Source organism: Gallinula chloropus (genome assembly GCF_964237585.1).
Source record: "Gallinula chloropus genome assembly, chromosome: 5".
Taxonomy (NCBI): Eukaryota; Metazoa; Chordata; class Aves; order Gruiformes; family Rallidae; genus Gallinula; species Gallinula chloropus.
The window spans coordinates 65,319,118-65,337,382 of NC_140090.1; the positions used below are offsets into that span (position 1 = coordinate 65,319,118).

Sequence of the window (18,265 nt, forward strand, 5' to 3'; positions counted from 1 at the left end):
AGTTCTTGCCTGGAGGAGCTGCTGCCCTGCACAGAGGCGAAAGGCGTTTTCTGCCTGTGCATGGGACCAGCTCTTGCCAGGAGTCTGCTCCCTGTGAGGTGTTTCTTGCTGAGTTTAGAACCATGTGCTCGTGCTTTGCCTTCATTTCCTCCTTCTCTGCTTTGAGTAAATGGACCAGCAGTGTGCCATAATGTCATACGTTACCCTGCCAGTAACCTCAATAGTTTCACTGTGAGTGCTTTGAGAGAACAATGATAGTGCAACTAAGGCTGGCCAGATCCAGTTCAAAACTGCCAAAACCAGCCCACCCCCAGAACCTAGAATAAACTGAATGTAGTATTGTTTATTTCATTTTTTTAATAAAAAGAAATTCTGATAAATAAAAACTCTTGCATAGTAGTGGAGATAATTTACCTTCATTTGCAGTTAAGGGCTCTCTGGAAGGTAAAGATGGTTTCTGCAATAAAACAGAAGGAAATAAAGTATTAAGTGGCATGTCACTTTTACAGTAGATGTTTATCTTATACTTTTTGTGAAATAGTTTACATTTAGAATTGACAGTATCCTGGAGGCATACAGGAGGTAGGGACATGGACACTTTGTGAAGACACCTCTAGTTGTTTGACCTTGAAGCTTGGGATTTTGGAAAGTAGATTTGGAAAGAATCCCAGTTAGTGTGTATAAATAGATAGGCAAAAGTAAAATCTAGAGATGCATGCTTCTTTATTGTTTTTTTAACTCACATGAGTAAGTTTATGGTGTGAAAAGTGCTTCATTCTTAAGTCCAAAAATGAGGAGTCCATCCCAAATACTCATGAAACAATATCTGAGTATTTTCATCTTTGTCAAGCTATGCTGACAAATGTCTGAACACACTTCCTTTTACTGAAAATTAAACTGTCAGTTTAGCTGACAGAAAAATCTTGCCCAGCCTTCCAGTTTCAATTTTTTTTTGTTCTGAAACAATGTTAATAAACTGTTACTTTGGAAACATTTTTCAGATTAAGTTATTTGAGATTTTCAACCAGTTCTCTCACTGTGTCCCAAAAGACACTTTGGGATATTTTTTAAATGATGAAATACTTACTGAAAAAATTCTGAAAAATTCTAGTTAAATCCTGCATCCTTCTAAGCTATTGCTCTTACAAGAAATCCATGTTCCCTATATGCAGTCCTATGTATTTGAGAGAATACTTCTGAATGGCCCATTTTCCCATTTATTTCTCATTTTATTCAGACCTTGTGCTGTGTTTGTTACCTCCTAAAGCACTGATTACAAACATCCTTTTAATCCCTTCTATTTGAGCTTTCTCACTGTTACTGATTTCATCTAATGGCACTCAAATATTTCCTTTCTTTCTTCTCCTACCTTTTTATGTCTTCGTGTCATACACAAATTTGTGATCTAATTGAATTTTGGAAGAAAATTTGAAATTGCCTCTAAAACTGTAATTTAAATATGCAATTACAAGTCAACTTACTGGTGAATTTACTGCATTAGAAGTTTTCTTTCTGTAGATTGGAGGGAAAAAAGAAGAGTACAGTTACTTAGATATATTAATTCATTTAGCAACTACGCATGGAGTTCATTGATTCCCAAGATACAATGCATCTCCTTATTGGATAGCTGTAGCAGCTAGGGGTGGGGGAGAAAAATAGAAGAAAAAAACCCTTAAAGGATTTTGATGTAATGTGGGTACTCCAGAAGCTCCACTCTATCCAATACTTAAGATGACAACTTGGGTGGGGCTGAAGAATTTTAAAGAAAACCACAACTTTGTGTTTATAGGTGGGAAGTTGCTATTGCTGCAGTACGTGCCTGAATTAAGCAAGCCAGCCAGCATCAGCCGTCAGTGGCAGGCAGTGAAGGGCAATGCCACTGGCATACAAATACTATTCCTCCAGAAATAACAAAATAATAGCTTGCCTTTACCTAGTCAGGGTATTTTTCATGAACAGTAATAAAAATTACTCCTGAATTCTGATTGCCTTAGGCAGTTAGCTCCTAGTAAACCTATTAACTCCATCCCCATTGAAGAAGTAGTTTTATTATTTTTTTACTCACAGGCCCCTTGGTAATGGAGATGGAGCTGCTCCAGTGGGAAATCTGGATTCTTGTATGTTACTGAAGCTATGATCTAGAGATGCAAAAGACATATTTAGTATGCAAATTAGCTGTATCTGAACATTCCTCAATGCCATTTCAGGGTTAATGTACTAAAAGTGGAAAATATTAATTGGTTTAATTTTTGTCTAAATATGTTTTCGCCCTGATTATTCTCAAACACAGTTCAGTAACATTTTTGGCTTATTGCTGACTGGTACAGATAAAACTTAGACTGACGTGCTCCACTACACGCGATATTAAGGTTGATATATTGACAACAAATCCATCTCATATTGCCATGTTTTCGGTACGGAATACTTACTTTCATCACTATTCTTTGCTTCATGGTCCTGTAATGGAAAAATATGTTATATTTGATAAGATGCAATTGAGAAAGGAAGTATCATTAAGTGGGAAGTAGATAAATGAATGACCTGCTTCTTGGTAATATGTAGTAATATTTAAAGAAATTCTATGTATTACATGCATTCTGTAGAAATATACTTTTCATCAGCTTTTATGATTGCATTTGAAAAATTTTAGCAGACATCTAATTTTGAACATTCTAATAACCATGAGATTGCCTGTAGTATCGAGAAAATTAGCCCTGAGTTTTGCAGCAACACCTTCTGGTTCGTTTCTGAGCTCGAAAGCAGGAATTTTACAGCAGATGCGAACATACTAGGAACACATCTTCCACTGAATGGAGGGTACTGAGTAGACTGTCTTTTCACAGTGCTAAAATTTAAGTGATCCAACTCACTTCTCAGCTTCTTTTGGAGACTCTTTTGACTCCTATTTCTTGTCTTTTAAGGAATCAGACTCACATATGGTAAGTACCTTTCAAAGAGGGACCAGTTATTAATTTGTCCATCTTCATCCACCAGGTTAATTGCTTTTCACTAACGATGGTGACAAATAATCCATCATCCAACAGTTGAGGAAGTGAGATGTAGAGAAATTTTTCTCCCAGTCAGCTCAGGCCTTTGAGAGGAGTAACTATTGCAGTTCTGTGCTGCTCAGTGTTGAGAATGGACTGAATGAGAGCAGCGAGCAGATGTTTTACTTGCTGTTTTACTTTGTCAGTGTGCATAGTCAGGAGTGGAAAGGCACAGCACAGCACTGGACAAACACTGTGTTTGTCTTTAAAACTGTAAGGGCTGACCACTTACACAACAAGCAAAGACTTAATAATTTGGACTACACCAAGTAATTCTTTCCTAGGCTGACTCTTGGACTAAACTGTATAACTGGAGCCGCATACACCCATCGTACAGGTGAGTGTTTGTCTGGGAGCTCCATCCCTGGGGCTTTAACTCTGTGGCACCAGCAAAATGATAGTCTCTCTTGGTTGTCTGCAAAGCTAGGATGATATCCCCCTCAGAGGTAAGCCCTGAGAATGAATGGAAAGGTTTCAGGCGCACTATAGCTATCAGAGTGGAATTTCTGTCCAGCATTCTCCTCTTTTTCCCTAATCTTATACTAGTACAAAAAGCTGAGAAATTGAAACCATTTCATAAGAAAGAAATCCTGGACTTGGCAGCACTCAGGAATTGTTCAGCATCTTAGAGGATACAGATGTAAATTGGAAGAATGTTGTGATGAGATGGAAGGGAAACTAAAATTCTGCTGCTGTTACATGTAGAAATGTGCAACATCCCAACATCTTCTCCAAAAGTTTTGGTATATTTAGAAATTTAAGGACTGATAGTTAGACTATAAGATGTACTTATACCACCTGCATTATGTTACAGTAACATCCAGTGCTATGGCATGACCCCAAACTCCTGATTTTATGTGTCTAATTTCTCTATGTAGTTATTGGTAGACTGATTATTTCTTAAGGATAATTGAGAGCATTGGACTGAGATGGAGCTTGATGCACATAGCTTTTGGCACAGGTGCTGATAGTTTGGTCCTTGTGTGCAGAACAATTTACGGAACTAGTAAGAACCTTTTATCCATATATTTCTGCTCATTTGATGCAGTTAGACAAGTTTTCAACCAGTTTACTTTAGAAAACCTTTGTTCCAACACGGTGGAAGAGACAGACTGGGTACAAGAGTAGAGAAAGAGGAGGAATGACTGAAACACAGCCTTGGGAACCCAAACCTTGTAATTACTCCTTCATGGACTGCATTTTCTAGTGAAACTAGTTATTTAGATTATGCAGTCTGACATTTTAGAAGAACTCCATTTTCATGAAGTATTAGCCGTTCATAATCTGAGAAGAATGAAGCTTGAAGAAGGTACTTTTTATTGGGCAGAATTTCTCATTATGACTGAAAATAAGGTTTGTAGAACTCAACTGGCATTTTTTAGTAGAAAAAATAATTTTTGTGGACAGAGACGTATATCCCTTAACACATTTGAAGTTTTTCTTGGATCAATACAGATGTCCAATGTACATATTTTAATCCAAAAGATTAATAGTCACAATTACAATGTTAGATCAATCTGACATTCAGAGTCATGTGCTTCTGTTATTTCATCTAGATAATAAAAAGCACCCATTTATTTATATATGTACATAAAACGCAGAACAGTTTAACACGGTCTTTTATAGTGGCATATTAATTACTCACTGCTTTTGGATGGAGACGACTTCTGGGAAGAGGCAAAACATTTCTGGAAAATATACACAGTGTGTTAAGATTGAGTAGCATTTACTTATTTAATTGCTTGGCTCAGATACAAGTTTCAAGATCTAGAGAGGAACAGGTCTACATTAAATGGATTTAATTGCAGCTATCTATCACTGCAATTGTCATAATTACGCTGTGCCTTTAGTGTGGAACTTCTCTAGGACAGCTTCCATCCTGGACCTCAGGTGTGCTGTAACTGTGCACAGGACCTCACCAGATGCTGTAACACACAGTGTTGTGGATGCTACCCGCTCCTCCTGGGGCATACCGCCTATTTTGTAAAGTGATGTCCTATAGATGAGACAGTGGTTACAAAGCAGCTTCCTACATTGTTGGGGATACTGGAGTGAAACAGGCTGTATACTCAAGTTTACTTTGCCTCTTTTCCTCCTGAGACATGGAATATAAATCATGGAGCTACCGTGTCCAGTTATTTTACAAGCAATCCCGTGACTCATCACCTGCAATAACATCTTGTTTGCAAGGGTGCAGAGATGGGTAATAGGACTTTTAAACTGGCTCCCAGAGATGGTTTACCCCTACACTGGATCCCTAAAGGGATATTCAAGAAAATAGTATCCATTTGGTAAACTGGCTTGAACCCTGAAGTTCACAAGCTAATGAGTACTTTTAAATCTTACCTTGTCCCAACATCCCTAGCTCTTTGTGTGTCCTGGCAATTGCCTATTGTCTGAAGGCTACACAATGAGAGGAGAAAATTTTGTCTATGCTAATATTTCCTACTGATATAAACTGCTGTTGACTCACCTGGAAGTATCCAGCTTAGGTGACTCCCTGGTCACGTTGTGCATGTGAGAATGCTCTGTGTTCTGAGCAGGCGTAGATGGAAGTGGCTTAGTGAACCTGGCAATAAAAACATGAATTAAGAAAGGAAAATGATATTTAACAACAGTAAATACAAAGGTAACCTTTCTCCTTTCCCCCTAATCTTCTACTCCCGTACTTTTCTAAAAAAGTACCCTTAAGAGATATTCTTTTTAATACATGTTGATTTTGGGTTATTGAGATTAACATGGAAGTGTACAACAATCTTGTGTAGCTTATCTAAAGAGAATTACTATATGCATATCTTTTGGAGAGAGAATTATCAAACATATAGTATCTAGATGAGGAAATATATTTTCTGGCAAGTTTTAAATAATACACAACCTTTCATAGCAATGGGTTACCTGGGTACTGGTGGTGGAGGTGATGGTTTTTCCTGTAGGAGAAAAATGCACCAAATTTTTTTGTCACTTTTTTATTTCATAAAATACATTTGTATGATTCTATTTATGTTATCACATATGTTATCTTATTTTTGCAATGTGGTACAGATTTCTAGTAAGGCTCTGTCTGGTAATCTGTACTAGCATAGGAGAGGCAAGTACTCACTGCTAGTAAATCTGCAGAGCCCTGAGCACACTGCTTTGGCCGTATGTCATGTCAGTACCAGCAAATGGGAAGAAAATTACTGTGTCAGAACTGTCATTGCTCCTTTGCTGCAGTTCTGCTTCTGGAAAGCAGCCCTCAGGCTGCTGCTGCCCAGACCTGATTACTATCATATAGGACTGGGAAAATTCAGGCCCTTCCCACTTGCTCTGTTCTGCAGACTTTTTGAATTGGTTTGCCTGCTTTTCTGCAGTTTTGTGAGGCTGTGCTGCTGAGAGGGGTTTGTAATCAGCAGTTACAGTTTTCTGCCAGCCTAAACTATAAACAACGAGCAATTCAAGGCCAAAGTCGCGGCCCGAGAGATAGTCATAGTGTCTCTGAGAATCACATATAGGACAAAACAACCTGGAAGCAGCTGCATTTTGCCACTGGAGAAGTGAGTGAGAAGAGGCAACGAGCTGTGCAGACACCAAGGCTGGAAAGGGCAGGGGTAGGAGACAGCCCAGGTGCCAGAGAGAAAGATGCCCCTGCAGCCTGTGGAGAAACCCATGGAAAAGGCCGAGACCCCACCTGCAGCCCGTGGAGGGGCTCCACGCTGGATGGAACAGGTGGAGACATAGAGAAGATGCTGTGACCCTACGTTGGGATAAGCCCCTGCCAGCACTTGCAGCCATGAGGAGAATCAGAGACACAGAGATAAGAGAGAAATATTTGCGTCAGAACAGGTTTGCTGGGGGAGGTTTGGAATCCTGTGGAGGACTGGGACTGAGAGACATTGTGATAAAGAGATAATGCCCTGTGGTAAAAGATTCACGTTGGAGTTGTTCATGGAGGAGTGTCTCCTGTGGGTGAGACCCCACGGTGCAGCAGGGGGAGGGTGTGGAATGAATGACATCCCTCCCACCCTGGCTGAGCAGGAAACCAACTTGCAAGGGACTGACCAAAGCCCCCATCTCCCAGTCCCTGCCCCCCTGTGCTGCGACTGGGGGGAAGAAGGGAGTGAAATCCTGACTAGAGTGAAGTCTGCGAAGAAGGGAGCTGGGGAGGGGAGGTTAGAGGTGTTTTAAGATCTGGAAAACAGCTCATGAAGAAGTAACTGAGAGCCCCATTTTTTCTTTCCTGTCCCTGCCCCCCTGTACTGCAAAGAAGGGGGAAAGAAGGAAGCAAAATCATGACTAAAGGGAAGTTTGCTTAGAATGGAGGGGTGGGGGGAAGGTGCTACCAAGAACCCCATTTTCCCCAGTCCCTGCCCCCCCTGTGCTGTGAACAGGGGGAAAGAAGGGAGCAAAATTCTAAAGTCTGCTAAGAAGGGAGTGGTGGGAGGAAAGTGTTTTAAGATCTGGTTGTGTTTGTTTTAAGATCTGGTCACACTCCTGACTCCGGTTTTACTGTTCTTTGTAGTGTAGTGTAATAAATTAGGTAGTTTCTTCTTCATTCTGTGTTGAGTCTGTTTTGCCCACATCATTCGATGACAGGATGATCTCTCCCTGTCCTTATTTTGACTCCTGAGCCTCTTAATATATATTTTCTCCCCTGTCCAACTAAGAAGGGGAGTCGTAGACTGACTTTGGGGGGCATCTGGCCTCCAGCCAGGGCTAAACCACCACACAAGTGCAGACATAAATTTGTTCCCATTTTTCTCCTTTAATCACCCTTTTTCACCATCACATTTGTGCTCTGCCTGAGGGCACTGCAAGTCATAAGCTATAGAAAGGCCTTACCTCTTCTTCAGGAACCTCGTAGACTTCTGTAGGACAGGGAAGAAAAAAACATGTTCTTTGGTTAACAAGAGCATACTGTGTGTTACCAGAAAAATGGCTCAGGATTTCTATCAATTATACTTCTGACTCTGGAAAAATAACTTGGAGAGTCTGCTCACAGCTTCATTCTGCAACCAAAACCTGGAGGTAGCTACATCCCTCGTCTTGTAGTGGGAATTTCAGGAACAGTCCCAGGAGGTCACAGAATCACAGAATCATAGGTGTTGGAAGGGACCTCGAGAGATCATTGGGTCCAACCCCCCTGCCAAAGCAGCTCCCCAGCTCATATTGCACAGATAGGTGTCCAGAGGGGTCTTGAATATCTCCTGAGATGGAGACACCACCACCTCCCTGGGCAGCCTGTCCCAGGGCTCTGTCACCCTCACTGTGAAAATGTTCTTCTGCATGTTGGTGCGGAACTTCCTGTGCTCCAACTTGCAGCCATTGCCCCTTGTCCTGTCTCCACAGACCACTGAAAAGGGGCTGGCTAATTCCCCCTGCATCCCCTGCTTAAGGTACTTATAGACATTAATTAGATGCCCCCTTAGTCTTCTGGTAACAGTCACTGGGTTAGTTAGCCCCCTGCTTTTTTTTTTGTTTTGTTTTGTTGGTTTTCTTATTTTCCGAAGTGAAATGAACGCTCGTGCTGTGCTGCCCCACAGCTGCATTGCAAGTCACGGGCACGACAACCCAGAGCCACCGGTTTCTTCAGCGGCCACTGAACTACATCTGAAGAAACGCCCGGGCGGGCTGCGCCGCTTTCCCGCGCCGGAGGGCGCCCGCGCGCCCACCAGGGGGCGGTGTTACGTTTGCTTCCCCCGCAGCACCCCTCGGGAGCCGGCTGCTGCTCGGCGCCGGCTGGCAGAACGGCTTAGGGCCCCAAAGGGCGTTTTGGAAATGCCTGGGAAGGAGCTCACAAAATCCGAAGTCGCTCAGAAAAGACACTTTATGGCTTGAAAGCTAAACCCATTGCTAATGAGCATGCAAAGCCCTGTGAAGGACCGTGTGGTGGGTCTGTAGAGGTTACGTTCCAAGCAATTAATGAGATTTCGAGGATTCAAAACAACTCCGAGTTAGCACATCTAAGGACGGTTAAGCAAGTGTATCTGCACTTACAAAAGCAAATATGATTCTTCTTATTTGCTTCTGATTTTTTTTTCTTCCAAATAATTTGTTCTACAAGGGACTTGAGTGGGAGCATGGGTATTGCAGGACATGTAAAACATCGGCCTGTATGGAATTTCTATAAGGTTGAATCTTGAGGGGCTTTTAAGTACTGAATCTTGATTCCGGCGGTGAAATGGAATTACTAACATACTGAGTCCTAGAGCTGGTTTTGCTGTATTGATCCATTTGCGTTCTTCTGCCAGAGCAAAAGAATAAATTAGCTTGGGACAAATTACTTCTCGTTTTATTCATGCTTAAAACAGATTTACTAGGCAAGCCAACTGCTACAACACAGGAAAACCTAAAGGGGAACATTTTAGTTTTACTGAAGTATGTCATGTGGTTTGTGTTGTGAATACATCAAAAAGAATAAAATATTCCTCAGTCTTCAATTGTTTTATTTTAACAGTGATACAAACTCCACATACCTTGCATATCAGAAGGAAGAGAAGGCTTTGGAGAAGTAGGAGGGCCTGTCTTTGTTGTTTTCATAAATCTGTTCACAGAAGCTAAAAATATATATTATTCATATATATGTATACTTGTGCATATGCACATATATATATATTGAAATAACAATCTAACCCTTACTCATTAAGGAGAAATATTGATAGCCTTTTTGTATGACCCTGAACAAATCAACTGAGGCAGAAAGCAGCTCTCATGTTAAAAGGGAAACATTATTCACTGTTCATGCCTTGCTGAATAGGATTGATACTGTCAGTAATGCCAGAGAGCAGAACTAAATACTCTTCTGTTCACTTTTCACCTTTGGACTGTAGTAGTTTCACTCTCCAGCAAATGTACTTCGAATAGTGAGGGTAAAAAAAAAACCCAACAACCAAAAACCCCCAAACTAAAAAAGAGTCAAAGTCTGTCTTTATCTACTGAAAATCTAAAAAGGCTTGTTCTTCTCCTAAGGCACTTTAGCTAAGAGAGTATTTTAATGCTGTGACTCCCTTGGATTAGAAAGGAGGTCATGTACCAGGGAAAGCTTCCTGGTTGTTTGAGGGCTGGACTTTGAAACAGCTGAGCAAGAGAGATAGGAATTAAACATGGCTTCCAAAAAAAGTTAAAAATAATTTTGTTTGGCCTTGTCATGGGCTAAAGGAGCCAACTGCCTGTTTGCAGGCTGTGTCTCTAATAGCTGCACTGCCACTCTTAACACTAGAAATAGACATGAATTTGATCCATTTTTTCCACTGTTGTTCCTAATCAGGCAATAATTTAAGTGACTAAAACTCACATTTTGTCGGTAGCGACGTGCTGCTTTCTGTGGGTTCAATATAATTATCATCATCATTGTCCACTGGAACAATGTAATTATCCTATGAGAAATACAGGAGAAAAAAAATTAAGTTAAACCTCCATCATATCAACAAACTGTTAGGATCGAAGCCCTGGCAACAGTTTACAATAGTTGCTGTTTCACAGTAGCTGTTGTTTCAAGCATTTATCATCCTCTGCAGATGGGATTCCCAAGGACTGAAATCCCTTTACCAAGTTACTGCAGTTCTAGACTGGTAGATAAAAGCCCTCCCCTCCCTTCAGCGCTGGGGTAGCCTTTGAGGTTGCTCTCTCCCCACTGTCTGCAGCTTCTTATGGATGATCAGAAACTATTCTGCGGTGTAAGGAGCCTCCTTGACACTTGAAGTGGGCAGATATCCCCTAGGAATCAGCACAGTACTCGCAGGTCACTGCTTGTGACGTACAGAATGATTTGTACCATAGGGGCTAAGAAAGAGACCACTGCTGTGGTCTGGCGTCACTGTACAGTCTATTTTATGATTGGTGCAGGGTCATCAGTCATTTAAACTGTCAAAACAAGTGTATCTATAGTTATTACCTCATCATCACTACACTCCTTAGGCTTCCGGGGTACTTTTGGTTTTGCAGCAGGAGATGGCTGTGGCAGGGATGGCATGGATGGTTTCTTTGGTCTGGACATGGCTGGACTGGGTGTACTTGGGAGAGGTTTGTTGATGGGAGGAAGCTGCTGGTGACTGGTGCGACTGTCTGAATATGGAATAAAACAACAATTTTAGTAAATATTAAACAGTAGCCTGTGGACAGTCTTCTACTACCTGTGCAATCAAGGCTTTTCTGTGGCTGCAGCTCACGTGAAAAGGCAGACCAGAGTATATGCTGGTCCTGATGTTGAGACTTGTGTGCAGACTGGTTAGATTCCATTGCTCAGGGTAGCAATCTAGTCATCTGTATTAGGCTGAAGAGGGTGCCTAGACACTGAATGTTGTATGAAGCAACTGTTTATCTCCTTGGGGAAAATGTGGTGGCTAGGTGGTGCAGTCCATTAGTTAGTACACCCTGTGCCAATGGTGACAGGAAGTGAACACATCTGACCTGAGGAGAAACACTGTTACACAGCACAAAGGATGGGACTAGAAGACAAATTATGCCAGGTTCTCTGGGTAAATTCCTCCTCTTTTCAAAGAACATGTAGGTGAAGTGCTGAACATCTTCTATGTGTACACATGTGTCATTTTAGTTCTTTGACTATTATTCTATAAATCGTAACAGTCTTATATGATAGAAAAATGAAAGCAGGCATCTGCAAATGTTTTTTCCTTCCATGGCTCTAATTTTCATCTATCTGAAACTAACTTTCATTCACTTCAGTGTGATCTACCATGATTAAAAAATATCAAAACAGAAAGAAAACATGCCTTTACATTGGACTGATATAAATGAAATAGTCAGGATATTTATCCTCTTCAGTACCAGTCTTGAAGGACAGTATGGAGAGAATATTTGGGCTGCTTTGTCCTCTGTCCTTTTGTCAGAAAGGATTAAGGAGGGAGCTGTCTAGTCTTATGTGCTTAGTCTTCAATATGAATTTGTGCATTAAAATACGTGGATGAATCTGGAGCCAAGTTAGCGGTATTTTCCACACTTTTGCCTGAATTTTGTAGTTAGTAGATGTCTATCAAAGTAATTTTTGTATAACATTTTATACAGAAATTCTAAACATTGCTACCAGCAATACTAACCTGTTTCACACTGTAATAACAATCATACCCCTGAAAGCTGAAGAACCGATTGTCAGAATTAAAAGCAAATTCTTGAGGAAAGGACAGGTTAGCCCATTTGGGGCCACTTCTCTTTTGGCACTGATAAAAAGGCAATTATGAAATTGACATGGTCAACTGTTCCATAACTACCTGCGTATTCACCCCTAGAAATAGGGAATGCAGAGGAAATCTTCTTTTTCTCCTGCTCACTTGGAGGTGGCTCATAGCTGTCATCAGGATTCTCCTCACTGGGGACCACATACATCTCAGAGTCTGAGTGGTCATCTGGATTTTCATAATCACTGTCCTAGAAAGACAGAACTTCCCATTTCTCATCTCACAACATACAGCTTCATAGCAGTCTATGACACAATTGTATTCTTGCAAGAATATTTAACCAAATTAAAAGAATGTATCCTTGAAAGGACACATTACGGTCAATTTAAGTCGTCTCCTCTAAACAAATTGACACTCCCATCTGCCTCCCCTTCTGCTTCTCCCAGAAGCTTCCTGCTTCCTTGTCTTCTTGCTACCTCCAAGAGTCTCACGCAAAAACTCAGCCTTCAAATTGTGGACCAACAGTTTCTTTCCCTTATGACACAGTTCCTTCCTAGCTCCAGCTGTGACTCTTGAACTGTCCTTTCACTTCCTCTCCCTTTCCTACTAAAAGGGTACTCAGAATCTTACTCCATGAGAAAACTAGTCACTTCAGGCTGATGATTGTACCACTACTTTACATGGCTGATGACCATGACTTGTTTCATTCTAGTCTTCTCCAAAATGTTAGCAGAAATTTTTCATTTTTAGTAAGAAGTGTCTTTCCCCTACTGACAATAATTTCAGAAACTAGTAAGAAGTCCCTCAAATGGATGCCATGTGCTTACTGATGTAAAAAGCTTAGCATCCATAGCTACCTCTGACAGTGCTTCTGAGTGTACTTTTAAGTTGCATGCAAAAAAGTAGAGGTAGCAAAAACTCAGTGGCTATTTGTAAATAGTTCTTATATAACAAGTAAGATCTCAGTAGTATTAGATTCAACTACAAGTAGATGACTAAAAAATGATCTTTTATTGTTGCATGTACAAACTTGTTGCTATAGTAACCAATTACCGAAAAATATGTACTTACAAAATCATCCGACCATTGTTCGTCTTCATTGTCTGCATGTTCTAAAGCAAAAATCAGAGTTATTTAAGGAGATGGAATATTGAACATGTTTTTTTACTTTAGATTTTTTTCTCCCCAATTTATACTTATCATATTCAGTTAAGGAAGTGTGGTCAAAATTTCCTAAACTGTTTAGACCAACACATCTGGATTGGACAGAATAGTAAATTAAATGCCTGTTTGTTTTTCATAGATTGCTTCAGAACTGTCAGAAAAGCATTAGACTATGACAAACTGCACAAGGTCTAACAGCAGAGTGTGCACTTTACCCAGAATGTCCTGCTAATGCATCTTATTTTTAAGTCGGAGTAACAGTTTCTACATTATGGAACTGTTGCTGATCTCTGGGCCCTACAGTTTCTTGTTTCTTGGTTAAAGCTTGAAGGCAATTGAAATGTTTATTAATTACAAGTGTTTACGTTAAGCATGCAAACATGCAACAATTACCTAATAACTTCCAAACTTGGTCCTCTTTGTAGAAGTTTTCGTATTGTTTCCTTAACAAGATAGCTGTTAACTTGTAAGAATAGGCATGAACTAGGTTCTGGGCAGCGCTCTATGATAAGCAAATATAATTCTACCTAAGGTAATTCATGACATCACTGTCACAGTAATAGTATTAAGATTCTAAATCCGTGATGACAGATCTGTTAAATTTTTTCCCCTATTTACTTTCACATCACAGTTTCTGGCAGACAGGGACTGGATGCAAATTCTCCATGTTTAAAGCAGCTTACATGCAGAATCCTGGTTAAATACTGATTTTGGAGGAGCAGCTATATGCCACTCTTTCTTCATACTGGGACAACTTGCCAGGTTTTGCTTGCCTCTCATTTCAGAGGTGTGAGCTACCTTCTGAGTTGTTGATAACGGTTTACTCTTCTCCCATTAAAACAAAATTAAGAGAAAACATACAACTGAAATACTGTTAGGCATATAGGTATCAAATATAGAGACATGCAGTTTAAATTTACATAACTACAGCCTTACCTGAAGCATAATCCCTTTGTGGTAGACTTGGTGGAGGCTTTTTTTTTAGCCTGTAAACAATAATTATTATATTTATTATCTAGCAAGTTAACGTTCACTGGAAGACACACAAAAAAGCTGGTAACATAAGATACCTACAGCTGAAGAAATACAGATTACTGTCACAGATGCTTAGCAAATAGCTGCAGGAGAATATTTTGAACAGCTAGAAACAGATAAGAAATCAGAATCTAATCTGAGATTTTAATTTTTTTTTGCACTAAGAACATATTTTGAAAGAACAGCTTGCTTGCCCACCCACACTGCTCCTCATTTCCAATGCAGAATCAGATAACATAGGACTTAGAGACAAATGCACATTTATCTGAAGATGAAAATCTGTTCAGGCTCACAGAGGCTTTGCTAAGATTATGGAATAAGAAAGTGGTGCAGTACTCTCCAGTCCTATTTTTATAACTATCATCTTTACATGCAATTTATTTTCTGATTAATGTTTAAATGTATTCCAGGTCTCTCAGAGCCAAGTTCTGTTTACATTTACTATTATTTTATGTTGTTACACCTTTTTTACTGGCATTACAAATACCATTATAACAAGTGAATCAAATGAAATACTGCAAGGATCTTTGTGGCTATACATACAATACGTATGTGCATATAGATATTATTCAGCAAACAGGAGTATGCATATATGTAACATATGTATACACAGGTGTACTTCTCTTCTTACATGCGTGTGTATGTATATACACATACTTCTGCTTGCTAAATTGCAGCTGTTCAGAGAAGACACTGAGTTACAGTCAGCTGCTATACTAATAATTTCACTACCCTGAACCCCGCCCCCCCCCCCCCCCCCCCCGAAAAACAACACCCCCCTACCAAACACATCACAGAAAGAAGATTTTGGGTTTAAAGTCAGAAGGAATGGTGCATGTGAGACATCAGACCAGACTGAAGCATTGTAAGAGGGTTTTTTCAGTGATTTTTGAACACTGTCTGACAGTTACCCTGTAGCACTGATGAGATCTCAGCATGGACCTGAACCTTTGTTCACTGAATTGATGGCTTCACTCATTCTTCAATCAGGTCCTAACAAATTCATTCGCAAAAATAAGCAAATTGTTTAAAAAAAAAAAAGAAAAAGTCCACTTTGACATTCAGTATTTAGGTCCTGAGCATGCTGCTTAGGTGTCTCTGTTCTCATACCAGTGTAACTCAGGGTGGTGGCATGCAGCTGCTAACACATCAATTCACAAACTTTTGCCATCTCTTTGGGAAAATGCTATGGCTACTTGTGAGTTGAACTCATGGAATTCTCTTGTACAGATAGTCACAAAAATACGCACATGCATGAATCAAAGAATAAATTGAATGAATGAATTGTTCAATAATTTCTTCTGAAGTGTTTACTTGCCTTGTTCCTTACTAACAACACTAGCGATGGATAGCTGCCTCCTCTGAGCCTTTAACTTCCTGCAGTGTAACATAACATAGCGTACAACAGTGTAGAAGCATCCTCAACAGCCCTTCTGTCATCTGCTGTCCAGGTTAGCACAGGCATGTTAGAAAGAAAAAAAACAGGGCCACTGCCAGGGTAGATATCAGGTCTTAGGGAAGACAGACCAAATTCTATTAACGTACTTTGCAACGTGTCTATTGTGAGTGTTCAGAGATGGTGGAGACTTGGAAAATAGTAGAACTGAGACAATAGCAAGGGGCTGTCTGGGTCACAGTGTAAAGCACGTGGCTTAAGCCACATTACACACTTCCAAGTTGCTTAACAGAAGACTTCAACACTTTGTCCCAGGCCCTGTGAATCCTGGCAGTGGCCCCGACAGAAAATGTAAATATGTTATAACAAAAGAATACGAAGCACAGAACAGAGGTCTGTGTCCAAAGCAGCCTATCATGCCATTGTGCAGCTCTGAAATAGCATACCGGTCCCAAGTATCTTTCCCAGTTTTGCAAATTAAGGCCACTTGTTCATTTTGGAACCTGAATATCAATAGAAGAAAAGAAATAATGGGTCTATCACAGAGCTGAAACAGTTTGCGGCCACACCTATATTTTCTAGAATCTCTTCAAATATTTTAGTTATTCAAAAATTCAAATCCATTAACAAAAAACCAAACCAAAACAAAAAACCCCACAAACCAAATGAATTCTCGCTGTGATGGTACGATTCACTGAGTGCCAGAAGTGAAATCCAGTATTTTGAAGTCAGCATCACTTTGCGAGAGCCAGAACTTACCCAGTGTACAAACCATAATGCAAGCTAAAAGACACAACCCCTATCCAAGGAGTGGTTACCTAGCTGTTTCAGATCCTGTTGTCATACACATAGATGCTTGCAGAGTGACAACTGACTCCTGTCAAGTTAACAACAAGGGACTGAAAGAATTACAAAGCCATCCAACCGATCATATATATTTGAGTGGAAGACAGAATTATTTCTTAATGTATTCTTTAACAGAGTTACAGAAAATTATAGGAAACGCAATTGCCACATAGAATATTCTAGTGGTACTCTGCTCTGGATTTAAGTTACAGGTGGTGAAGTATCTCTGTGTTAGCTGTGATAGAACACAGTTAAATAATTAAAGTTTCCATTTACCTTAATGGAAGCCAGCATTTTTTCTTAGGTTTAGTAGAAAATAAGTAGTTTTCTGGAGATTTTAAAATAAACCTGAGAAATTTCAGTTCTAAAGGACTCAATAAAATAAGTACATTTTTAAGGGATATGTTTACAGGTTTTAAAAATATTGTAATACATCTTAGTATATACATTTTAGCTTCAGCAAATAACCAGGTAACATTTGAGATGTTTCAGGTAGTGGGGTCTAGGTGCTGCTCACACAAGAACAGAATGCAATGTACCAAACCTCATAGTAACTGCTAGCAGAATAAACTATTTAATTACAAAAACCCCAATATATTGTGAGAATTTCCTTTTGCAGCATGCTGAAGCTGGTCCAGCAAAGCATTTAAGCATGTGTTTATCTTTACTCCTGCAAGGCGTCCTATAGGAACAGCAAATATGAATCACATACTTAAAGTTCATATCACATTTTTGTGTTTTCCTGCACTATGTGAAGAATTTTAAAACAAACTGCAGCAGAGAACTGGATTTTCTGTTCTAGCAACACTTTTTGTTTTTAAACAGGCTGCATCTGGAAAGGCAACTGAACATACATAGTAGTTGCCCTTTACATGTAGTACTTAGTTCTCCCACAGATGCATTTCCTCACTAGCATTTCTGCTAACTCCTCCAGCATATAAAGTGTGCCTGAAAGGTCTTTGTTTTCAAGAGCCCTTTACATTCTGTTGTTAACCCTGTACAGAGTCCATTCCCTTCTTGGAAACCATATTTGCTTAACAGGGTGTACAAAAATGACATTGTCATCTGCATTAAGTCAAGTATTTGTAGTATGCATTAGTCCTAAGTGCCTTAGATCACTATGCTTGTGATGAAAAGATAAATTTATTGAATTTTGCCAAAATTGTTTTCAGAATCCCTGACAGGTGCAATCCAGCTCACAGATAAACTTTTCCTGAACTGTATTCTCATGATCTAATGAAATAGTCTGTTATAACTTTAGAAGCATCTGATGAGTGTACAAAATAAAATTAATCTGAAACTTTTTTCTGTCTTTTTAAAGGGCTACTACTAATCTTACACACATTTTTGTTACAGTGTGCTGTGAAATGACACGTAGCTGTTATTTATTTATCTTCACTTTGATGAAATGTTGTATTAATAAAAATCCTGGCACTTAAAACATTCTAAACACGCTATTCAGCAACATGCTGAAATTCATGTTTCTTCGGAAAGCAGCTAAAATTAGATATTTTACCCTTTTCTAAGTGTGGACCAGTTTGATTTTAGTACTTTTCTCTGATTTAGTCCATAAAATACCACTTTTCCTTCTTCCAGATGTCTGATCAAGAGACATTAGTGACACAAGTCCATTTTTTGCCTGAAGTTACCACCCAAGTTATAAATTA

General features: G+C 39.7%; 1 protein-coding gene across 1 annotated transcript in view; it reads right to left on the reverse strand.

Moving 5' to 3' along the window:
• The window catches only part of BLNK (B cell linker), a 47,313-nt gene that overhangs the window by 10,321 nt on the left and 18,727 nt on the right, over window positions 1-18,265 (reverse strand). The window contains exons 3-17 of the mRNA XM_084265077.1: window positions 16,199-16,255; window positions 14,258-14,307; window positions 13,229-13,269; window positions 12,251-12,407; window positions 10,918-11,087; window positions 10,318-10,399; window positions 9,500-9,580; window positions 7,866-7,891; window positions 5,943-5,974; window positions 5,521-5,616; window positions 4,693-4,735; window positions 2,430-2,457; window positions 2,066-2,138; window positions 1,482-1,512; window positions 415-457 (exon numbers count right to left, since the gene is read on the reverse strand). Of these exons, the coding sequence (XP_084121203.1) occupies window positions 415-457; window positions 1,482-1,512; window positions 2,066-2,138; window positions 2,430-2,457; window positions 4,693-4,735; window positions 5,521-5,616; window positions 5,943-5,974; window positions 7,866-7,891; window positions 9,500-9,580; window positions 10,318-10,399; window positions 10,918-11,087; window positions 12,251-12,407; window positions 13,229-13,269; window positions 14,258-14,307; window positions 16,199-16,255 (1,010 nt within the window). The remainder of the gene's footprint in view (window positions 1-414; window positions 458-1,481; window positions 1,513-2,065; window positions 2,139-2,429; window positions 2,458-4,692; window positions 4,736-5,520; window positions 5,617-5,942; window positions 5,975-7,865; window positions 7,892-9,499; window positions 9,581-10,317; window positions 10,400-10,917; window positions 11,088-12,250; window positions 12,408-13,228; window positions 13,270-14,257; window positions 14,308-16,198; window positions 16,256-18,265) is intronic.